Source organism: Myxocyprinus asiaticus, chromosome 16 (assembly GCF_019703515.2).
Source record: "Myxocyprinus asiaticus isolate MX2 ecotype Aquarium Trade chromosome 16, UBuf_Myxa_2, whole genome shotgun sequence".
Lineage (NCBI taxonomy): Eukaryota > Metazoa > Chordata > Actinopteri > Cypriniformes > Catostomidae > Myxocyprinus > Myxocyprinus asiaticus.
In genome coordinates, this window is record NC_059359.1 from 24,199,634 (window position 1) to 24,225,353 (window position 25,720).

General features: G+C 35.8%; 2 protein-coding genes across 2 annotated transcripts in view; one reads left to right on the forward strand and one right to left on the reverse strand.

Annotated features, from left to right (window-relative positions):
* LOC127454049 (protein Jumonji-like) overlaps positions 1-15,681 on the reverse strand; it is a 60,656-nt gene extending 44,975 nt beyond the window's left edge. The window contains exon 1 of the mRNA XM_051720984.1: positions 15,135-15,681. Coding sequence (XP_051576944.1) covers positions 15,135-15,179 — 45 coding nt within the window. The 5' untranslated portion in view covers positions 15,180-15,681. The remainder of the gene's footprint in view (positions 1-15,134) is intronic.
* A 5,027-nt stretch (positions 15,682-20,708) lies between these two features.
* On the forward strand, positions 20,709-25,643 carry zgc:136493 (uncharacterized protein LOC692276 homolog). Its single transcript, XM_051721015.1, has 6 exons — positions 20,709-20,990; positions 21,099-21,474; positions 23,317-23,488; positions 23,960-24,138; positions 24,934-25,030; positions 25,184-25,643. The coding sequence occupies exons 2-6, from the start codon at positions 21,102-21,104 to the stop codon at positions 25,335-25,337; spliced, it is 975 nt and encodes a 324-aa protein (XP_051576975.1). The 5' UTR covers positions 20,709-20,990; positions 21,099-21,101; the 3' UTR covers positions 25,338-25,643.
* Positions 25,644-25,720: the final 77 nt, after the last annotated feature.

The following is a 25,720-nucleotide window of genomic DNA, read 5'->3' on the forward strand; positions in this document are numbered from 1 at the left end:
GTGAACTCAAAACTCTATGACATATTACAAGCAACAGGCAATCTCTATTATTTATTAGATTATGCAAGCAGGGTCCCACAAAGAGACACTAAAAACCGGAAGTCACAATCAATATATTAAAAGACAGAAAAGGACATCCTTCTCCCGGCCTGTCTTTTTAACACTGTAAACCCTAATGCTCAGAACGATTAATTGTTTTGAGTAGGGAAAAATTAAATCAGTTAAATTTAAATTAAATTAGTTTACAAAAATTAACCTGGTTGAGTATTTAGAACTTTCTCTTTCTTTTGAGTTCACAGAACTGACACCTTTTAAGTAACCTGGATTGTTTTATTGTTTTGAGTTTAATTAACTTTTAAATTTTTAAATTTACAGTAACTTAAATTTAACTTAAACTGGGCAGGATATTTCTATTTCCCAACATGCTGAGAGTAAATGTTAAATGTTATATAATGTGTCTTTGCAAATGAATGTAAAGGGGGAGACTTGTTAGTGTTTAATATTTTGTTGTGTTATTTAAAAAAGTTTCTGTTATGTTAAAGTTTTGGGGGGTTAACATTACATTAAAAAGTGGAGCTTGAGCTTAAATTGAGGACAGGTACAATTTAAGATTATTTTACAGTTTATTTCTTTACCCACTGAGCAACTGCTATGCTAATCAAAGCATAGTGTTTCCAATTAGCATGCATCCAGCATGCTAGCATCCACTGTACTGGCTAGTTCTAGCTAATCCTAGCTAGTTAGGATTAGTTTTTGGGTGAACTTTGCTTTAAGTGAATTAGTATTCTAGGATAGACTGATCCTTTAACTAATGAAGAAAAGCCATCCAAGGCCGCAAAATAAGATATGTATCAATGGGCAACGCAACAATCACTAGTTTCGCCAATCATGCCTATTTATACTAAGTTAAGATACAACACAATATGCCCTGATGTACAGTATTGGTTATAAAACTTATCATTTAAGGGTCTAACTTCAGTTAATCTGATGCAACCAGATCAATGCATTAATCACAGATAACAAATGAACCCCAAATCCCCCAAATAATTTAACCACATTATTCATGTTGCTCATTTAACTGACTTAATCAATTCCTCTGTAATAACTCCTGAATACATTTCCTCTTTTAACCACATCATTTTTCTATTTGTGTCAGTGCATCTAGCTTAAGGCTCAGTAGCTCTTACAATTACACCAGAACCTCTCACCCGTCCAGGAGTTTAATCTGTTACCTGGTTTTTATGCCAGCAACCTGACAGCAGATGTCAATTATTGATAAAGGTGTATTGTGTCTGAAGTCATGAGGACAAGTGTGTTGCAGTAAGCACAAAGCAATTCTTTCAAGATCAGCAACATATAACAGTAGAATTAGAGAACTTTTGCTCAGTATTACAGGGATAGTTACCCAAAAAAGTTCACATTCAGAATCTATAATCCAAAGATCAAGAAAGGCACCAAAATAACAACAGAGAGCAAGCTACAAACAGCCGAGGATAAAGTCAAAGTCATAATGGCAGAATGATAGACTGGAGGCTGAGGCCTGTTGTACTGATTCAATTTTTAGTCTGTGGGTTTGATTTGCATACATATATCTTGTCAAATGGCCTTTATTAAATTTGAGGGCTTTAATAAGTAAACTGGTCCCTTATGGATTGCAATAGCTTAAATCCAAAAGCAACCCCCATTATAATAAGGGAATCCTTTGCAGAAAAGTCTTAAATGAAAAGCTTTAATTTTCACTACCTAAACTTTTTCGTAGACTGTGATTTAGACAAAGCTCGCCAGATTTCCAAAAATATTGCAATTGCGATTTGAACTGCAATATGACAAACAAAAACATTTTACACTCAAAAAAATATTTTAGCCTATTTTTAAAATGTACACATTTCAAATTTTAAAAAACTTTAATAAAACTTTAATTTTTGCTGTTGTTAAAGATTATGCAATTCAATTTTGCTAAATCCTAAAATTATTTATTGAGTGTAGTAGTGTGTAATATCAAATGTGATACCTTTTGACCAAAATTAGATTTAGATGTTTTGCCCATGCTCTGCTGCCAATAAAAAGACTTAAGAGTCCTCTTAAAATAAACCCAACTTTTCACTACAGCCAAAAATATAATGAAAATAAATAATAATTAAAAAAAAAAAAAAAAACACAGTTTTCTTTATATTCACATTGTGCCTGTCCACTGTGTACCTGATTTTATCCATTCTGTGATAGGGTCTCAGCTCATTGTTCATCATGATTATTTTTTTGGAACCCAGTCAACTTGAATATTATATTATTGTAATATAAGAATAATTATTATTAATATTATTATTATACAATTGTAATATATAGTGCTTTTATTTTATAATATAATCACGCTTTTATTTTGGCGGGAAATGCAAGAAACACCTTAAGAGTTTCTGGTTGTAACAGATTTTCCAACATCTATATAATGTGCTCCTCATTTTAATATCTTTTACTTTGTCCACAAATACCTGGTGCCATGGGGTAGTTTATTTGTATATTAACTTGTTGCGGCCAAACATATTTGGAATTATGCAAAAGTGGATTTAAAGTGAATCTGAAGCACTTTAAATATAATGTGCTCAGCGCATGTAAACAAACAGATCTGAACTTGGAGCACATCTGTTACTCTGAGCACAAGATGGAGTTGTGGAGCACGGAACTGCTCTGAAAACACTGTGTAATGCACTAACACAATACAAACAGGACAGAGCAGAGCAGCGCACATAAACTCTGAAGTGAGCAACGCGTACAGACTATTTATTTAATTAAATTGCAACTTTTTGCGGTTTAATAATCACACATATTCGATTTCGATTTTATTTCGATTAATACTTGCCAGAATGATTTGGGTCTACAAGCCCTGCTCCATACAGATCAAATTTAAACAGGGCAGCAGGAGCAGCAGGGCTGTGGCCAGCCTGCCAACACATCAAATCTGACCTTGCTACCCATCTGTCTCAAAGCAGTCACTGGCCACTCACATACAACACAAAACACATAGCTCACTACTACTAATGTTAACAGAAGCAAGCTGGCATGAAAGAAAAAATAGATCTATTATTTACAAAAGGCCAACAGAGTGACATTAAGCCTCCATTGGCTGGCCTATCAGCAAAGTACACACTGGCAACTGATTGTAAATGATGTGACAGGCTGTGCTCTCAAGGAAATACAACTCGCATAAGCTTCTTAAATAAGCCATTCAACATGCCTCAATGTCACATATACACTGCATCCACAAAGGTGACAAATTACCAGTTCCAGTGACAACTAGGTCTGAAACGATTAGTCGACGTTATCGACAACAAAAAAAATTGTTGACAAAAATGTTCATTGTCGAATAGTCGTTTAATCTCATTTAACGTAACATGAGATCACATTAAACTCTAATGATGATGCACGAGAGCAGCACTGCAGTTCGCGCCTGACTGAGGAGAGGAAGTATTACACAGCTCACAGTACAGATGCACTCTAAACTTTCCAAATAGCTTCAGGTGATGTAGATCGCAAAGTATGAGGGAATTATAATGCAAAAATACAAAATAAATAAATACACCCTGGCGTTACATCTTAAATGCAGTTATATTTAATGCGTTATAGCTTTATTAAAGTTCAAATAATACGGACGCAGATCATGTAAATAACTACAAACTCCAAAACTGGCATTTCTCTGTATGGCCAGTGCCTCTTCTATGAGTTGTGCGAATGTCCCGATCTAAGGGGGAGAGACTGAAACTGCACCCGGCTGATGCACACTCTGTCGTGGGGATGCTCGTCCCTCGAGCGCGCACGCTTAATGCAGCTAGTTTATAACATGATGGCTCACGACTTACTGAATCAAAATAAATGTCACTGTGCATTTCTTATCAAGAAGAAAATTGGCAATCCGCAGCTCTATTAATAAGAGAGAGTTTGTTTTTTTGAGAGATAAAGATGGATTGAAGTGAACAGAAAGGTGAGAGAGGGTAGTCTTTGCCCCAATATACACTGCAACAAAATACGTTTTTGATTTGTTTTGGCTCGTTTTCCAATATAAATATATAAAACTCCTTTAAAACAAAGTACATTTTCTTTAGCAGCTATACTGCAGAAGAAAAAATTGTTATCTGACAATGTTGAATATAATATTAAAAATACAAATATTTTAAAATATCTAAAAATCATTTAATAAAAAGATGCATTCACCTGTGAAGCAGCATATAAGATATTTATACTCACTTTTAGAGAATAGATCTTGAATATCAGTATATTTTGTCTTTACTGCACTCGCAGAAGTGTAACCAAGCGAAAAAATACACACATATACACATAAACAAATACACAAAATCCAACTATATTTAAGATATATTCTCTTAAAGCAAGTCTAAATATCTTATATGTTGCTTCTCAAGTAAATGTATTTTAAATAGAAAACAAGACAAAAAAACTTGATAACAATAGGATTTTTTTGCAGTGAATTTCTTTACTGAATTAAATTTAATAAAAAGTGTTTTTTCCCTTTAATTCAATGAATGTCATTTAGAGGTATTTTTAAAAGATTTTGTCCTCTTTATTGTTAGTCAGCACGTTTAATACTACCTTATAAGTCGGGGCACTTAAAAGGTGAATAATCGGTTAAGAGCTAATGATTAATCGTTGTAATCGTCGAACAGTCGAATAATCGTTAGATTAATCGATTTCCAAAATAATCGTTAGTTGCAGCCCTAGTGACAACCTGAAATCTCTCCATGTCTGAAAAGCTACACCTACTGAAAATTAATTCTTAGGGGCAGAACCACCCCTCCTCACAGGTGTTAGAGTCATTTGTACAGTGATTTTACAAACATGATCGACGTTGATGTTGCTACCGAATGTTACAGTATCCTGACATCGACCCCATTTTGCAGAGTTAATGACATGTGCCATCCCCCATCAGACAGTTTTACTTCAATTCAAATGTGTTATTTCTTTTCCTGCTACTGGTAGTGTGTTGCGCAAGCAGCCTTAGAGACATGGGTTCTGGTCCCTTGGAAACCAGGAAGAAATAGCTTTCATAGGTCATCTGAGGATGCAATTTCCCTTTAAGATTACATTTTTACTCCACTGACATTTAGGTTCAGGGTTGAAGTTTGGGTTAGGGTGTAGGGTTAATAAAATATGGATTCCAGTTGAAAATACAACTTGCTTTACAACTCAATTATAGCGTCACTCTGTGGACATTTAAACTGGAAACTATGGTGCGTTCAAGTCGTGTCGGAATGATGGTATTTATGAGTTGAATGCACATGAATGCCACCACAAAATTGTAATTACAAGTAGGAAAATTTGAGATTTTCTTCTAGCCCAGACTTTACGAGTTGGGGGTATGTCGATTTAAGAATCATGGTGAATGCAAATTGTTATTGGTAATAATTCAGTTTTACTTAAGGATTCTGACTGGGCAGTTTAGTTGGTATGCATTTTTTTGTACTGTTAATGAAGAATAACTATAAAACTTAAGATTTAACCAGAAAATAAGACTAATTTAGCTGGTTAATGCACGGCAAGCATTTTCAACAAACCTACATTTTCTATCATTATATGTGGCCACACAAGAATGATACAATGGTTAGATAAAGCATTAATTACACACCTAATGCGTGGCTTTGCTCTTCATTTTGTTGCACTGGTGCTAAAAAAGCTTCCTACTGAGAAAAAGAAAAAACATGAAATTGCAAAATGGGTTTGTTCTTTCCGACTAAAATCACTTAAACACACATCACATCTTATTTATGATTTCCAAACTCTTAAGTACAAACTTCCCAAGAGGACTTGAACGCATCACTAGAGCTCACACGTGCCCATATGTTCAACAACATTTCCAGCTTAGGCCAATGGGGGTAGTAGTTTGAATTTCGGTAAGCACAGATTGATTTCAGTTGAAGAACTTTGAATGCACTGTCGCCGAACAGTGAGATCAATCTAGATTTGACATTATGCTTTGTGCAGTCACTAAGAACACCCGTACCTATGGAAAAAATCACTGAGCTATGGAAACAAATCACAAAGCACAGCCTTGTGCCACTGGCAACAGCACTTTGATAAAGACAGCAAAGTTCAATACAGAGTTTAAATGTATTATTAATTATCGGAATAAACAATTCTTACACCAGGTAATATAGTACATTATCCTAACTGTAGGCTGTTTGTGAGAAATGTAGCAACTTTACATATTTACACAAATAACTTTTTCGGTGTTGAAATACTTTCTCCTATACCTGCGTTATGTGCAGAGACAACTGTAAGTAAGCCATTCGTAGGTTAATTTTCTCAAAAACTGTAAACACTGTCCCTGCGTCTGAAATTACATACTGTCAGAGTATGTACTGTTTTGACGAAAGACACACTTCTCGACCGGTAAAATCAACCTGGTCTCATAGTGAAAACGTGACTCTATATACATTTTTGCAAAACTTGTTATACATGTCTCCATGAACAATTCCCTGCAGTTTCCAGAAGAAATGAACACTAACGGCACTAAAACAACTGTGTTTTATTCACTTTCACTCAAATCATGACTTCAATGGCTGATTATGACTTTTAGACACTTATTTTTCTCTCTATTACTCAGACCCTGCTATGTTATGATATCGAGACACTTTTACTCTAACGCATCTTTTGAAAATGTATACATTTAACACTTGTATTACAGACGAAGTCAGAAGTTTACATATACCTTAGCCAAATGCATTTAAACTCAGTTTTTCACAATTCCTGACAAGAAAACATTCCCTGTCTTAGGTCAGTTAGGATCACTACTTCATGTTAAGAATGTGAAATGTCAGAATAATAGTAGAGATAATTGTTATATATTTCAGCTTTTATTTCTTTCATCACATTCCCAGTGGGTCAGAAGTTTACATACACTTTGTTAGTATTTGGTAGCATTGCCTTTAAATTGTTTAACTTGGGTCAAATGTTTTGGGTAGCCTTCCACAAGCTTCTCACAATAAGTTGCTGGAATTTTGGCCCATTCCTCCAGACAGAACTGGTGTAACTGAGTCAGGTTTGTAGGCCTCCTTGCTCGCACACGCTTTTTCAGTTTTGCCCACAAATTTTCTATCGGATTGAGGTCAGGGCTTTGTGATGCCTTCTCCAATACCTTGACTTTGTTGTCCTTAAGCCATTTTGCAACAACTTTGGAGGTATGCTTGGGGTCACTGTCCATTTGGAAGACCCATTTGCGACCCAGCTTGAACTTCCTGGCTGATGTCTTGAGATGTTGCTTCAATATACCCACATAATTTTCCTTCCTCATGATGCCATCTATTTTGTGAAGTGCACCAGTCCCTCCTGCAGCAAAGCACCCTCACAACATGATGCTGCCACCCCCATGCTTCACGGTTGGGATGGTGTTCTTCGGCTTGCAAGCCTCACCCTTTTTCCTCCGAATACAACTATGGTCATTATGGCCAAACAGTTAAATTTTTGTTTCATCAGACCAGCGGACATTTCTCCAAAAAGTAAGATCTTTGTCCCCATGTGTACTTGCAAACTGTAGTCTGTCTTTTTTATGGCGGTTTTGGAGCAGTGACTTCTTCCTTGCTGAGCAACCTTTCAGGTTATGTGGATATAGATACTTGTCTACCTGTTTCCTCCAGCTTCTTCACAAGGTCCTTTGTTGTTGTTCTGGGATTGATTTGCACTTTTCACACCAAACTACATTCATCTCTAGGAGACAGAATGCGTCTCCTTCCTGAGCGGTATGATGGCTGCGTGGACCCATGGTGTTTATGCTTGCGTACTATTGTTTATACAGATGAACGTGGTACCTTCAGGAGTTTAGAAATTGCTCCCAAAGATGAACCGGACTTGTGGAGGACCACAATTCTTTTTCTGAGGTCTTGGCTGATTTCTTTTGATTTTCCAATGATGTCAAGCAAAGAGGCACTGAGTTTGAAGGTAGGCCTTAAAATACATGCACAGGTACACCTCCAATTGACTGCAATTAGCATATCACAAGCTAATTGGCTAATTGTCTAAAGGCTTGACATAATTTTCTGGAATTTTCCAAGCTGTTTAAAGGCACAGTTAACTTAGTGTATGTAACTTTTGACCCACTGGAATTGTAATATAGTCAATTGAAAGTGAAACAATCTGTCTGTAAACAATTGTTGGAAACATTACTCGTGTCATGCACAAAGTAAATGTCCTAAATGACTTGCCATAACTATAGTTTGCTAATATGAAATCTGTGGAGTGGTTAAAAAATGAGTTTTAATGACTTCAACCTAAGTGTATGTAAACTTTTGACTTCAACTGTATTTGTTAGAGCTCACACAATCCCTAAGATATATAATGAAAAACATTTTTGATTTATTTTCCTGAGCTACATGCAAAACTACAGACTAACAGAACACTTAATCCTTCTTCTTCTTCTTCTTCTTCTTAAAAAGCTGCTGATCTTTACACTTGCATTGCAAATAAATTGTCTTCTTTGGCTTACAAATGTCTAAATCTAGTGTTCAACTCTGTGCAATGCAATCCTCAGGCTCTGTTTTTCAGTATCCCTGACTGTACAAACACAAAAGACTCAATCCTCAAGGGAGTCCCAACAAGCATGTTTGCAACACTACATCCTGTAGGTTTGCTTAGCAAGGACACTTTGTTTCCAGTGACAGCACCCTCTACACGTTCACCTAGCTGTAAAGACAGATTGCAGCAGACGGAGCCAAGAAAGCACAGACCTACCCAATGACAATCCCCTCTCTCGCCATGACAACAGTAGAATGCCAGTGGCAAACCTGGCCACTTGATCATATGTACCTCCCTCTCTCTCTTCATACATATCAATACGGTTAATAAAAACATGCCTTGTACTGGGTTCATTTAAAACAAACTTGGCCCTGGTGATACTTCAAAGCAGACTCAGTGATACAATGCCTTGGTCAGCAGTGGCATGAATTGCAACAAGACAACAGCTGCAAGTGGAGTCACCTTGCACTAGTTTTCACACCGGTTTCATTCATTTAGGAACATGAAATGGAGAGTGAAGTTATTACTTATATGCTAAGAAGAATGCTGTACAGAATTGTACCAACATTCTGTCAGACAGGCAGGCAGCGTCATACAAACAGAACCCCCTTTGAGGTTGCTACTGGTATGTGAAGTAGACTAAAATGCCATACTACAAACCAGAATACCCTTGAATCAGCAGTTCTTGCCTATCATCTGAATTGTGCAGCATCCTTTAAATACTTCAGTTAGGACTTATGACAGTTAACAGAATGATCGGTCAAGAAAAGAAAAATGAAATAGCCATTAAATCATGCCAAAGACATCTCCTGATAATAACAGTGCAGTAAACTGCACCCAGTTCAGCAAGCTCATTCTAAGACAGCATGTCTCCATGGAGTTTGGGATGACTGCATCAATTAGACCACAGCTGGACATGTCTGAGACAAAAACATAAAGCAGACATTACACACTGCCTGCAGTTTTTGCACCATCCTTTGTTTTATTTGAGAGCTGTTACAGCCACAAAATTTCATGCAATAGATAAATTCCAATAAAAGTGAGGTTGTACAGTAGTAGTCTGCGTAAGTGATATTGATCAGTTCTTGACTCATTAACTTATCACGGCTGAATATTATCCAATGATTTAACAGTGTTTTCAAGACATTAGAAATATTTATAAGCTTTACATGAAATCATTAACTTATTGCACCTTCTTTTGGCACAGTTTATTTATAAGTATGTCCACACTTTATAGAATCAAACATTTATAAGTTGTAAAAAACTATCTTGGTCATGTATCATAATTTTGTTAAGTATATAGGCTATATACACTCACTGAGCACTTTATTAGGAACACTATGAACCCTAATAAATTTGGCTGATGTGGTCCATTGGCTGTTGTGGCTCATCTGCCTCAAGATTCGACATGTCGTGCATTCTAAGATGTTATTCTGCTCACTAAAGTTGTACAAAGCGGTTACCATAGCCTTTCTGTCAGCTCGAACCAGTCTAGCCATTCTCCGTTGACCTCTCTCATCAACAAGGCCTTTCCGTCCATAGAACTGCCACTCACTAGATGTGTTTTTTTTGTGTTTGTTTTTGGCACCATTCTGAGTAAACTCTAGAAACTGTTGTGTGTGAAAATCACAGGAGATCAGCTGTTACAGAAATACTCAAACCAGCCCGTCTGGCACCAACAATCATGCCACAGTCGAAATCACCGAGATCACATTTTCCCCATTCTGATGGTTGATATAAACATTAACTGAAGCTCCTCACCCATATACACGATTGGCTGATTAGATAGTTGCATGAATAAGTAGGTGTACAGGAGTTCCTAATAAAGTGCTCAGTGAGTGTATACACACAGTCTATATATAATATTTTAAAGTGTCATGAGGTACTCAAAGTTGAGAAAAATTAACCTCTATATGAACAAATGAGACTGAATAAATGGCACACAACACCATCCATGGAAATTCTGTTGTTACTATGTTAAATTACCATTTAGAATATTTGACGACACTTTATTTTACACTGTCAGTTTTACATTATGCATGCTACTATAATTAATATAGTAGCACGCAGCTCTACAAAATAATTACACAGTATGCACATGTAGTTCATTAGTGTAACTCATTACTTACTGTATGTAAATACACTTGTAACATATAAAGTGTGACCTAGTATTTCCCTAGGCCCTATAATTTCAAACCAAATTAACAATCATCCATCACATGAAAGTAGACCAAAACCCCTAATCTGCACTGAGACATATAAAGAAAACAGACTGTATGAATAGAACTCACTGTCTATTAAAATCTTTACATGTATGCCATAAATTGCTATATGTAACTGATTGTTCAATCTTTACAAAGCAGACTATAATTTATTGGTTATAGTGAGAAGTAGGGCTAAACAATGAATCAAATGAATAATTGAGATTACAATTACAGCTTCCACAATTAACTAATTGTGAATAGTGTCAATTATAGCAGTCCATGTAGGTCTACTCATGTTGTGTCAGAATTTTCCATTTAATTTTCTATTTAATGTATGTTTTTGCAGTGGTTGATCATTTTTAACCAATCAGAGACATGTCCATTTCTCGCTTCGGTCTATGATTTATTCAACATTTTAATAACGGCTTTTGTTTTTTATGCTTCTGAGAGCGCCAATGTAAAGTTGCCTATTTAGATAAATAGTATTGATTTACTGATGTATAAAACAGCAATAAAGTCATTCAGGAAAACAGTTTTTAGCTTGTTTTAGATTTGTAGCCAACATAAAGAATACGGCATGCAGTTGATCCACCCAACTAAGTATTTTAATGTTAATTCTATTTTATTAATCAAAATTAATCACAATTACAATATCAAGGGAAATATTCTACAATTATGATTTTTGTCATAATCGTGCAGCCCTAGTGAGAAGTGTTGCAATACACAAATTGCTGGGACACTTCACTTGCAGTCTCATGGAGTTTGAAGTGCTTTGCTCAAAGGAGTAATAAAACGTTAGATTATGATCATAGTTGATGAAAATAGAGTAGATTATGACCAAACCCCTATTTGGGATTAAACCTGCAACTTCTGAGATAACAGCCAAGCTTCTAAACCGTTGGGCTACCCCCACATAACCTGTTATTCAAGACGTGCCAACAGTCAACTTTTTTTTCCCGACTGAACTAAAAACAATTTATACTCAACCCATTAACTGATTTTAACTTGCCAGTGATTGTAAATGTATCACTAACCAAAACTGGGTCAGTGTAGCATAGGCTTTAGCTCTCCATTACTGCATGAAGCGAACTGATGCCAAGGAGGAGTCTGACAGAGCTAAAAACTTATCAAATATCTCCGACTACTGAGGCCAACCAGAATGTGTGAGGCATACGAGCTTACAGTTTAGATAGCCATCTCTGGTTTGTGTTCACTGTAAATATACAGCAATATATAAAAATGTTTGCTCTGCTTTGTTACAGCCCTGTGATTAATGTTAAATTTTGTCTACTAGATGGTGTTGTCACATTTTCACTCTACAAGGTGGAGTCACGGAGCAGGTGTAACGAGTCACCTGAAATGAAAGCTGGCTCGAGCAGGTTTATATAAAGGCCCTTCTCCCCAAAGTTTTTTGGCCTCTCTTCACCAGCACCTCCTGGATCTGCTTTTGGTGAATTTATTATGTTATTTGTTTTTGTTTAATAAATAACATTTATATTTTGTTAAATTGTCTCCACGTGTGGCCTCCCCTTCATGTTACTCTACCTTGAGCCGGGTGGTTTGTAACAGTTTTCACATTAAATAGATTTGTTTTCACGTGTGGCCGTAGGGACAAAGATGATATCTTGTAGCCTTTCACAGTTCTATGATCCATTTAAATTACAATAATCCACAGATGCATGCAGTGACCTAAACTAATCCAGAACAACACTGCGTAATATTCTTAAAAAGATAGAATGAGATCAGTTCAGATAGCATTGTGGGAACTATAACACAGCACAACCACTGTGTAAATACAGGCCAGTTATCAATGGAAAGTGACATATCAACTCTGCTGCTGATTCATGCAGTCCTAATCTTAAGTCTCTTGATCCCTGTGTTGATTTAATAACCAACCACATCCTGTTTGGCAAGTGAGAAGAATGTAAAATAAGTCTCCATATGCAGCAAGTCAAAATGTGCTATTTAAATTCATAAGCTTGCGCTTTTCCAAAAAAAAAAACACGAGATTTTTAGCATAGACATAAAATCACCTTTATATCGGACCATGTTTGATTTCAGCATGAACTATTAAAAAGTGTGTTTGTGCTAGTAACTGGAAAGGAATGCTTAAAGGGATAGTTCACCCAAAAATGACAAATCTGTCCTTATTTTCTCACCATCATGTTGTTCCAAACCTGTATGACTGACTTTCTTCTTTAGAACACAAAATGAGATGTCTGGCAGAATGTTCGGTCTCACTCACCATTCACTTTCATTGTATGACAAAAATATGCAAAGTGAATGGTGAAAAACTGACATTCTGCCTAACATCATCTTTTGTGTTCCACGGAAGAAAGTTATATGGGTTTGGAACAACATGAGGGTTAATAAATGAAGACAGAATTTTTGTGTGAAGTGTCCCTTTAGGAACTAGGCTTGCTAGTGGTGTGCTTATAAAACAGACACTGACAGGCTCCTTCACTAGTCTAAAATCTGAGCAACAGCTGTATTTGATCCACACTGTAATGAATTACAGTGAATACCATCTAAAGCCAGAGCAGAGAGCTCCATACAATCATCTGTAAAGTCAAACTCATCATTCCCAGCCACATACAACCAAAAACAGAACTGAGGCTTACTTCTAGGTGCACACACTTTTTTCTTATCTGCTTTGAAATCTGTAAATGTAAAGTATGTCTACATTTTGTCAAAGTAATCAGGCAGTGTCGGCCTACTCTCATATGCCAAAAATTTATTATAATCTTACCCAGTCAAGGTTAAATTGTATACAAGTAAGTTGCAGTAGCAGGCCTTCACAGGTTAAGATAGTTCTCATTTATTATTAAAGGAATATTCCTAGTTCAATACGAGTTAAGCTCAATCGACAGCATTTGTGGCATAATGTTGATTACCACAAAAAATGATTTCGACTCATGCCTCAAACAATCAAGGTTACAGTGAGGCACTTACAATAGAAGTAAATGGGGCCAATTTTTTTGAGGGTTTAAAGACAGAAATGTGAAGCTTGTAATTTTATAAAAGCACTTAAATTAATTCTTCTGTTAAAACTTATTTGAGCTGTAAATTTGTTTAAATCATCGTTTAATGGTTCATGGTATTATGTTGTCATGGTAACATTACAACACAAGTTGTAAAATTGGATATAACTTTATGCAGAAAATGTTAGCAAGCGATTTTATCACACTAAAATCATGTAAACACGCATATTGTTTATGTCTCTTGTGGCTATAATTTTGAAACAGTGACTATTTTAACGTTTACTGACTGGCCACTGACTGGTTCACTTCCATTGTAAGTGAATCACTGTAACCCAGATTTGTGCTTTTTTAAAAGAAAAGGAGGGGCAAGTCAAAATAAGTTTTTGTGCTAATCAACATTTTGCCACAAATGCTGTCAATTAAACCCGGAATATTGCTTTAAGAACACAAATCAAGTAAAAAAATAAAAAATAAAAAGTTGCAATAAGCACAAATCTATTGCACAAGTTGATGTGGCTCTTTTTTTTTTTTTTTTTGCATGTCCAGTAAAAGGGCACTTTTTTAATTAAATAATAAAAAAAGAAGTGTTTACATTTTGGTTTGAATGTCACTGATCAGGATGTAATGAATCAAACATCAATTATGGGCCAAACAAGAGAAAAGTAGGCTAATCATCACAACAATCAAATCTCACTCTATTTCAGTTCTACTTGTAACATTCTTTATACATTATGTACCCAATAAAAACTGGGTTCTGCTTCACCTAATTCAGTCAATGGACTAGACTGGACTTGGACTAAAACAGAAACATCTGATAAGAAAGGATCAGAATGGAGGGAGCGTCGGGAGAGACACATCATATTGTGTTTGCAATAAATAGCTAAATACTGCCAGTCTGCTTACACTATCTATGCTAACCAGAGGTCAGAGATAGGCTGACCTTACTAAAGTACAAACATCAACACACGAATAGTTAAGATCGTGTGACATTGAAAGGCCGACACAGACGGAGAATTGTTTGACCGCAAACACACACGTCTACAAACTGACCACGCTGTAACCCACCCACTCGACATCCCGTCGTCTCAGAATAGACTCACGACTACAACAACTATATGACAAAACTGACAGTCGAAATCACATAGCAACATGTCACAGACATCGGAAATGCTCAATGTAACATGATACACTTCAAAAGCCGAATGCATTATGTGGGTCAACAGCAGTTGAGTACAGACTGTCCTTAACCCCAAATTCAAAGTCGACCATATAAACTGTTTTTAAACATTCCGACACCAAAACGGATGGCAACCTAACACATGGGACAATAAAGATGTGGTTAATACAAATTAAAACTGTTCTTTTGACGCAGCTTGCACTGAATATGATGGTCACGCGACGCATAATCAAGATGATTAAACGTCAAATTTCCACTTACAAATTTCTTTTGAATGATATTTCTCTTCGGCCTTTCCCTATTCATTTTGCTCTCCAGACTGAAATCATTAAAGGTCACACAGCCACATCAATTCTGATTTTAAAAATCTTTCCGTTGTTGTTGTAGCACGTGATAATTTAAATCCCTGGTAGCAATATGTCGAGGTAGGCAGCGAATGTTTTATCCCGGTCTTCTTTTCACAGCTCAGGACACGAAAAATGTAAAGAATCCAGATCCAAACATCCGTGACGATTAAAAAGGGGTCTATGCAAAAAACCACCACGGCAACATATCCACTGAAAGAGCTGGAGTAGCCAATCTTCCATTTGAACGTTACAACGGCGTATTGTCAGATCTCCCCGCACCACATTCTTGCAGTCAAAATAAAAGCCAGCTTGTGGCTTCTACTCTTGTAGGTTATTATGTATCGTTTAGTGTTACATTATGCGGGTGCACAAGAGGCAAACACACCAAACTGAAAAATCTGGAGTTGGGTTTTGGCTACCGATGTGCTCCCTCATATTGTGTGAACTCAATGGCACCGATGTTAATGCGACCTAGTGGCGTCTTTCATAAGAGGCTCCAATCCTATCACTCACCAGGAGCACGTTTAGCGGCACATTTGAAAAGACTGGTGCACATATACTATTAATATATATATGCTAGTTTTCTTCTCTGTTTAGTGCACTAAATTAAACCAATCTAAAAAAAAATAAAAAAAATAATGGAAAATAGTCTGTCATGTAGGAAAATTAAATGACAATTTATTTATTTTTGTTTATTTTTTATTTTTTTTACATGAAATGTTATTGGGATTGTCATAATGATTATGTAATTGACCCTATAATAAAAAATAAAAAACTTTACAGCAATGTTAGTAAATTATAATTATATACAGTATAAAAAATTTAATCAAATGTATTGTCTTGTGTTCAAGTTACCTTCATCTGGTCAAAATGCAATGAACAATCAGACTGAAATATTTGAAGGTTGTATATTAACGTACCGCAGAGATGAAACTTTATTGCAACTTATATATAAAAACGTACTTTATATACTAGTGTTATGAATAAATTACAACCAATAAAATCAAAATATGACCCTATAAACAACCTAAATCCCTTACAATTGACATGCAACACTTAAAGTGTTTAAGACAGGTGCACTTACATGTTTGAATAAACATGTTCAAAAATACAATAAATATAGCCAGTTTTGGAACGTCACACCCCACAATGCATTGTACTTTGCCAATATTGGTGAAACCAAGGAGCCTTTAAGGATTATAGCAAACCCCTCTCTGTGATAATCCAGGGATTATTTCTAAAAATAACCCCCCTGATCAGCAATCCCAGTATATGGGGGGTTGAGACTGATGTGGTATTTTCTCCATTACACTGTGAAGTAATGTGTGTGTAATTCATTTGAATGAGACAACCGGGAAAATTTATGTGGAAAAACAAATGTAATGATTTATGTTGCTATTTCTTTGAAATTCTGTTAGATGTGTCTCACAAAGTACTTATCCTCCACAATAGTGGGAATACGTTATACACTTTTCTTGATACGTTTATTTTGTTCTTGCAAAACATCTATGTGCCAAAATGGCATAGATTTTTAAGAAAAGTGTAATGATAATTATGCTTCAGATTTAATAAATCTTCACACCCCTGTTTCTTGTTTCTTTTGGAATTAGCTTTTTTGTGTGTGTGTGTGTGTGTGTGTGTGTAAAAGGGCTCTGAAAAGGTAATACAAATGGGATATTCCTGTGACTGTGCTGCCAAAAGAACTGCTAGTTTGTTCTTTGTCTTTCTACAAGGAAAGCACAAGAGAAATCATTCAGTCAGAGCCTGAAGGCAGATAGGCCTCTTTAATTGGAACAGGGTTAAAAATAACGTCAAGAGGTATCAGGTGCATATCACAGCACAAGTGCCCATTTCATTATAGCAGAGACTTTTGGTCACAGATGCAAATGCCAAGGAGAGGGGAAAAAAATTGAAAGAACTTGAATTGGTTTTGGGATATAAAATATTAAATCACTACGGCCTTACAGTACAAACACAAAGTCACTAAAGAACAAACTACCATTTATATATATATATATACACACACACACACACACACACACACACACACACACACACACACACACACTGGTGGCCAAAAGTTTGGAATAATGTACAGATTTTGCTCTTATGGAAAGAAATTGGTACTTTTATTCACCAAAGTGGCATTCAACTGATCACAATGTATAGTCAGGACATTAATAATGTGAAAAATTACTATTACAATTTGAAACAAATGTCAGAACTTCTTAAACTACTTCAAAGACTTCTCATCAAAAAATCCTCCACGTGCAGCAATGACAGCTTTGCAGATCCTTGGCATTCTAGCTGTCAGTTTGTCCAGATACTCAGGTGACATTTCACCCCACGCTTCCTGTAGCACTTGCCATAGATGTGGCTGTCTTGTTGGGCACTTCTCACATACAGTCTAGCTGATCCCACAAAAGCTCAATGGGGTTAAGATCCATAACACTCTTTTCCGATTATCTGTTGTCCAATGTCTGTTTCTTTGCCCACTCTAACATTTTCTTTTTGTTTTTCTGTTTCAAAAGTGGCTTTTTCTTTGCAATTCTTCCATAAGGCCTGCACCCCTGAGTCTTCTCTTTACTGTTGTACATGAAACTGGTGTTGAGCAGGTAGAATTCAATGAAGCTGTCAGCTGAGGACATGTGAGGTGTCTATTTCACTAACTAGAGACTCTGATGTACTTATCCTCTTGTTTAGTTGTACATCTGGCCTTCCACATCTCTTTCTGTCCTTGTTAGAGCCAGTTGTCCTTTGTCTTTAAAGACTGTAGTGTACACCTTTGTATGAAATCTTCAGTTTTTTGGCAATTTAAAGCCTTGTATAGCCTTCGTTCCTCAAAACAGTGATTGACTGATGAGTTTCTAGAGAAAGCTGTTTCTTTTTTTTGCCATTTTTGACCAAATATTGACCTTAAGACATGCCAGTCTATTGCATACTGTGGCAACTCTAAAACAAACACAAAGACAATGTTAAGCTTCATTTAATGAACCAAATAGCTTTCAACTGTTTTTGATCTAATGGCAAGTGATTTTCTAGTACCAAATTAGCAATTTAGCATGATTACTCAAGGATAAGGTGTTGGAGTGATGGCTGCTGGAAATGGGGTCTGTCTAGATTTGATCAAAAATTACTTTTTTCAAATAGTGAAGGTTCTGGTTTTTTACATCATTAATGTCCTGACTATTCTTTGTGATCAGTTGAATGCCACTTTGGTGAAATAAAGTACCAATTTCCTTCCAAAACAGCTAAATCTGTACATTATTCCAAACTTTTGGCCGCCAGTGTATATATATACAGTAGATAGATAGATAGATAGATAGACAGATAAAATATGCATTTTAAGATTTCACAATATTATACTACCATTCACTACCATTTAGTGTTGATATTGTGTTGATACATTAGTCATAAATTTATGATCATATACATTTTTATGCATAAACATAGATAGATGGCTGTGTGTTTTCTGTTTACGTCTTTTTGTCCATTAGAGTTTGAAAAGGAGGAACTGGTCAGTTGTGGTACCCTTTGTTTTGTTAGGTGACATGAGCATGTAAAGCAAGAGCTTGTCCTGTATTTTCTTCTGGTTAGTTCTGAAAAATAGAATTTTAAGTAGACTATGAATGCAGTAATTTACTAATAATGGGGCACACGACTTGCAAGGGAATCAATTCATCACTTTAAAACCTGCTTGTCCTTGGGACCAGAGTCAGATACAGAGGCTTATTGTGAGGCATGAGACATTGAAGGGAAGAGTCTAAGCAGAACCAAGGATGATTTTGGTGGCTTGCTAACCTAGGAAAACTCTCAAGGAAGTACATTCCATACAAAGACAGACAGGACATGATTAAAGTTGATAACGATGGGTCTGCTTTAGTAGACACCACGCATTTACTGCATCCTTATATTATGCATGGACCTTTACTCTTCCATAATTTTGTCAGCTGTAGCAGATTGACTTGTGGTGTTCAGCTGAATCGACTGAGAATCATCATATTAGAGTAGCCAATCCTGAACACTCAGTCAATGACATTATGCCACACTTAGACAATACATAATAGCTCAGAAATTCCTCTAGTTTCCTGTAGAGTGAAAGTTAAAATATATATGACGACAAAATAATTTGCTTACTTGCCATGGATTTGGTAAAAGCATAACATATAAAATTATTTGGTTGTTAATTTCTAATGCTGAACCTCTACACACAGACTTTAGAACAGATGGAGGCTGCAGGAAAGCTGGAGCACTACTGTAGCCAATAATAACTGTGCTGGAATTAATGCAATGGCCCTTAGTATACTGTCAAAAGCCTACAACACATAATTTATTTCCTTAAATGCAGTTGTTCTTAATATTTTGTACATTATTGTCATATCTTTACCAAAATAACCCATTCTGGTCTTGGTTCTTTAGAGAAAAATCATTGTTTATGATAGTATTAATAACAGTGCACTGTGAATCTACTACCAATACTTTGTGAATGAGGCAGTTTTTGATGTTACAAAATTTGTTAATTAACATTTTAAGTAATTAGTAATTTATCTTGTGCCTTAAAGGAAAATTCCAGGTTCAATAGAAGTTAAGCTGAATTGACAGCAATTGTGGCATAATATTGATTTCCACAGATTTTGACTCGACACTCCTTAAAAAAAAAAAATAAATAAATAAATCTAGGTACAGTGAGGTATTTATAATGGTTTGGAGCATTTAAAAGGCAGAAATGTGAATGTGAACTTTTTAAAAACACTTACATTAATTCTTTGGTTAAAACTTGTGTATTATTTGAGCTGTAATGTTGTTTATATCATTGTTTTTAGGTCAATTTTAGGGATGTGGCGTTAGGTCATCAAGGCAACAAAGATGTAAAATTAGATATACATGTTAGTAAGCAATTTTATCACACTAAAATCATGTTAACATGCATCTTATGGCTATACTTTTAAAACAGTGAGTATTTTAATGTTTATGAATTGGCCCCATTCACTTCCATTGTAAGTGCCTCACTGTAACCCACATTTTTATTTATTTATTTTTAAGAAAAGGAGGGATAAGTCTAAAATCATTTTTGTAGTAATCAACATTATGCCACAAATGCTATCAATGCTGTGCTTCATTTCAGCATTAAGATGGAAATGGAAAAGATAAAATCACAGTTGTCATTAAGAGCAAGAGTGTAATAGCTAAACAGTAGCCTTTAAACTTTTTCAATAAACACAGAGAAGATGAAAATACAATTATGAACAATTAACTAAAATATGCTGGTCAGGAAACCAGGAGATAGATAGACCTAGGCCTTCATGATCAAATAATATAGTAAATAAAGTAAATTATATGTAATATAATATTGTAGAAGTATACACGAAGCAGATGTCAAACAAACCGCTACATATGTACTTAATCATGTGAAAGTAATGAGAGACAAATTAATAATAATGTATCATTCATGGGCTTCTATCACCCCCTTCTGTTTGTTTGAGACACTACAAACTGTCATGGCCTCTTATGAAGTAGTAGACACGAGAAAACAATAACCGTCGATTTGGAAATAGTTTAAAAGCAGCACTTTGTCGTTAAACATTGCCTTTTTGTTTTTTGTTTTTGGGAGGCTTAACTTCCACATCAATGATTTGCCGAATTCTACCTTTGATCTTAATCGGTGAAATGGTACAAGATTAACCGCGTCTGGGAGACAAAATGCCATGTTGCACATGACATGAAAACTTGTTCAACGAAGATTCTTTGGAAGACTGTCATATAACAAGAGGTGAGAACGAATTATATTTTATATAGGACGTCTATATAGACGAATGCGTTATCGCCGCAAAACGATTCGTTTTTGTTTACCTAGATTTTTAACTTAATTTTCTCGAAGGTTATGGAGAAACCATGCATTTTGGCAACCACACTTGGAGGAAAAGGTGGCATCGACCAGCGTTTTGCACCTTGTATTGAGAAACACTTCACTGTAATCCCATATGAGAGATTTGTACATAAGAAAGAAGACTTCGCAGACAAAATCCAGGCACTATTTGTGTGGGGTGTAACAATTAAAGTTGACCAAAATCTGTTACAGTCCTTGCCTAACCTTAAAGTTGTAGTCAATGGCGGAGTAGGAGTAGACCATCTTGATATTCCTCTGATCAATAGCTTTGGAGTCAAAGTTTCCAACACTCCTCATGTGGTGGATAATGCCACAGCAGATATCGGGATGGGCTTGATGTTGGCATCTGCAAGGAAGATTGTTGAGGGTGAGCGTTACAGTTTTCTCTCTTTACCTACATTCTAGTATGATATTTCTGAATTTTGTCTGTCTCTCTCTCTCTCTCTCTCTCTCTCTCTATATATACACATACTTGCTACCGGTCAAAAGTTTTGAAACACTCATTCTTTATTAAAACTTTTTTTTCTTCACATTTTAGAATAATAGTAAAGTCATCAAAACTATGGAATAACATAAATGGAACTATGGGAATTATGTTGTGACTAAACAAAATCCAAAATAAATCAAAACTATGTTATATTTTAGCATCTTCAAAGTAGTCACCCTTTACCTAGAATTTGCAGACATGAACTCTTGACATTTTCTCAACCAACTTCTTGAGGTATCACCCTGGGATGTTTTTAAACAGTATTGAAGGAGATCCCATCTATGTTGGGCACTTATTGGCTGTTTTTCTTTATTATTTGGTCCAAGTCATTAATTTCAAAAACTTTTTTCTTTTTAAATAACATTTTTGTTTTGTAATTAAATAAATTAATATGGTGGCACAATTATATTTTTGTCTACAAAACTAATTTCAAACATTTAATCATATGCCTTCAGATCAAAAGATTTTTAAGATCATGAGAAACATTTCAGTCAAGTGTTTCAAACGTTTTGACCGGTAGTGTATATATATATATATATATATATATATATATTACACTCACTTAACACTTTATTAGGAACACCTGTACACATATTCATGCAATTATCTAATCAGCCAATCATGTGGCAGCAGTGCATAAAATTATGCAGATACCGGTCAGGAGCTTCAGTTAATGTTCACATCAACCATCAGAATGGAGAAAAAAATATGTGATCTCAGTTATTTCAACTGTGGCATGACTGTTGGTGCTAGACTCAAACCATCTGGCACCAACAATCATGCCATGGTCGAAATCACTGAGATAACATTTTCCCCCCAATTTGATGGTTGATGTGAACATTAACTGAAGCTCCTTACATGTATCTGCATGATTTTATGCATTGCACTACTGCCACACGATTGGCTGATTAGATAATCGTATGAACAAGTAGAAGTACAGGTGTTCCTAATAAAGTGGTTGTTGAGTGTGTTTACATAGTGTATATATACACCGATCAGCCATAATATTAAACCAGCTGCCTAATATTGTGTAGGTCCCCCTCGTGCCGCCAAAACAGCGCCAACCCGCATCTTAGAATAGCATTCTGAGATTATATTCTTCTCACCACAATCGTACAGAGCAGTTATCTGAGTTACTGTAGACTTTGTCAGTTCCAACCAGTCTGGCCATTCTCCGTTGACCTCTCTCATCAACAAGGCATTTCCATCCACAGAACTGCAGCTCACTGGATGTTTTTTGTTTTTGGCACCATTCTGAGTAAAATCTAGAGACTGTTGTGCGTGAAAATCCCAGGATATCAGCAGTTACAGAAATACTCAAACCATTATCCATGCGATTATCTAATCAGCCAATCGTGTGGCAGCAGTGCAGTGCACAAAATATGCAGAGATGGGTCAGGAGCTTCAGTTAATGTTCACATCAACCATCAGAATGGGGAAAAAAAGTCTACAGTAACTCAGATAACTGCTCTGTACAATTGTGGTGAGAAGAATATCATCTCGGAATGTTATTATGAGATGCAGGTTGGCGCTGTTTTGGCAGCACGAGGGGGATCAACACAATATTAGGCAGGTGGCTTTAATGTTGTGTGTGTGTGTGTGTGTGTGTGTGTGTGTATATATATATATATATATATATATATATATATATATATATATATATATATATATATAGCAAATTAGCCTATTGTGTTTTTTCTCTATTTCTCTCTCTCTCTGCAGGGCACAATTTTTCTAAGTTCCGTGAATCTGATGATTTACTAGAGGCCTCTTTAGGCACTGATGTTAGTGGGGCCACCCTAGGCATCATTGGCATGGGTAGAATTGGATACAAAGTAGCCAAAAGAGCGCAAGGGTTTGAGATGAAAATCCTCTACCACAATAGGTATCGAAGGTGAGTCTGCTAGACTTTGATTTAAATATTAATTTGGTTCCTAAACTGTTTCTTTCTGACTCGGTTAATAAGGAAACAAATTTTTTTCTGGTTTGGAAATAAAGTTGGTTAGTCATTGCTTCTTTAAAATATCTTATGAAGTCACTGGAACATAAACTGGAGCGTTACCTCCAGGTCAGTTGTCCACTACAATAGTTGCTTTCGATAAAAATTTGAAATAAATTACAAATAACTGTTTGGGGTTTGTGTTAGTGTAGTGGATCTAGTTTGGTAATTCAAAGGTTGAATGTAAAAATTCTAAGTGACCAATGCATGATCTAAAAGATTTATTGAAATTTAATTTGAACATTGTGTCCTTTAACAATGCTAAGTATTTAGTCTGTGATGAGGACAATATTTCAGAAAGTTTTTACATTATGTTGACTAAATGTAATCTTTTAATTCAATTTCTCAGTGTTTATATGTGTTCAGGGCCGAGAGTGAAGAGAAAGCAGTTGGGGCCACATATTGTGAAAGGATGGAGGATCTGCTACAGAGCTCAGACTTTGTCATGGTGGTGGTCAATCTGTCCCCTCAGACACACAAACTGATTGGTGCCAAAGAGCTTGCCATGATGAAACCCAGCAGCACCCTTATCAACATTAGCAGAGGTAACATTATATATTTTAACGGTGCACTCCAATTAACTGTTTAAAGAATATTCCAGGTTCAATACAAGTTAAGCTCCATCAATACCACAAAAAATAATTATGGCTCGTCCCTCCTTTTCAAAAAAAGAAAAAGAAAAAATCGAGACAGTGAGGCACAATGGAAGTGAAAGGGGCCCGTTTTTGGAGGGTTTAAATGCAGAAATGTGATGATTATAATTTTACAAAAAGCACTTGCAATAATACTTCTGTTAAACCTTGTGTATTATTTGAGCTGTAAAGTTGTTTAAATCATAATTGCTATGGTAGTTTTAGGGTTTACGGCATTACGTCGTCATGGCAACGGAGTTAACATGCAAAATCATGTTAACACATTATTATTGTTACGTCTCTTAGCTATACTTTTGAAACAGTATTTTAACATTTACAGATTGACCCATTTCACTACAATTATAAGTGCCTCACTGTAATTTTTGTTTTTACGAAAAGAAGGGACAAGTGAAGATTTATTTTTGTAATAATCAACATTATGCAACAATTGCTATTGATTGAACTTAACTTGTATTGAACCCAGAATATAACACATTTTATATATTTATTTCTCTCAAATCTCCACTAAGCCCTTAGCACCCCCTTGTGGACCCCATGTTGGAAACCCCTGACTAAGCTTCTTTAAAGTTTTTTTTAATTTATTTTTTATTTGCTTCCAGTTTGTCATGTCCATTAGTCTTTTGTAGTGTTAAGCTAGTTCATATTCTTTGACCTGTTCAATGACATAGCATACTTTTCTTCTCAAAGGCTTGGTAGTGGACCAAGATGCCTTAGTGGATGCTCTCCAGAAGAAACTGATACGAGCTGCAGCTTTAGATGTCACTTATCCTGAACCTCTGCCCAGGTTTGCTTTTCTTGGGACGCTTTCATCTAATTGCACTTGCTGAAGTCACTATATCTAGAATTACATATTATAAATTGCTTATAGTTCCTTGGAGAGTTTGTTTCTTGCATTAAATAAATCACTGTTGTAGTACTGATACAGTGTTTTCTACAGGGACCATCCCCTGCTGTCCTTCCCTAATGTTATAGTCCTGCCTCACCTAGGAACCAATACTGTGGAGACAACTCAGGTCATGGTGGAGAGGATGGTGACCAATGCCTTGGCCGCTCTATCCGGAGGCCAGCCTCCTGATGAGGTTAAGGCATAGAGCCAGATCACAGAGCCATCTGTCCTTCCTTTTATTTTAACCCAGCAAAACGTATGACTGAAAAGACTGATTAGACATAATAATAATAATTGTATTATAAAACTGAATCGGAATATGTTTTGAGAAATCTGTGAGTTTAGAATTTGTCTCTTGCTTAACTGTAAGTTAAATGGATGCATATATTGATTCTGTATAACAGCACAGTATAAAAATTGATATGCTTGCCTCATGATAATTTAAAAAATGTTCTCATCCTGATGCTAATTAGTCTACTCTAAAATAAACTTTAAGTGAGGTACAGAAGAACTACATTGTGTCTTTTCATACTTTATACTGCATTATGTTGGCCTGTTCAAATCTTTTTTTAAAAAATTTTTTTTACA

Excerpts from the sequence above, each read along its gene's own strand:
- zgc:136493 (XM_051721015.1), top strand. The coding sequence starts at position 21,102 with ATGGAGAAACCATGCATTTTGGCAACCACACTTGGAGGAAAAGGTGGC. Across the intron at positions 21,475-23,316 it reads TGCAAGGAAGATTGTTGAGG|GGCACAATTTTTCTAAGTTC; the intron begins GTGAGCGTTACA and ends CTCTCTCTGCAG. Across the intron at positions 25,031-25,183 it reads TATCCTGAACCTCTGCCCAG|GGACCATCCCCTGCTGTCCT; the intron begins GTTTGCTTTTCT and ends TGTTTTCTACAG.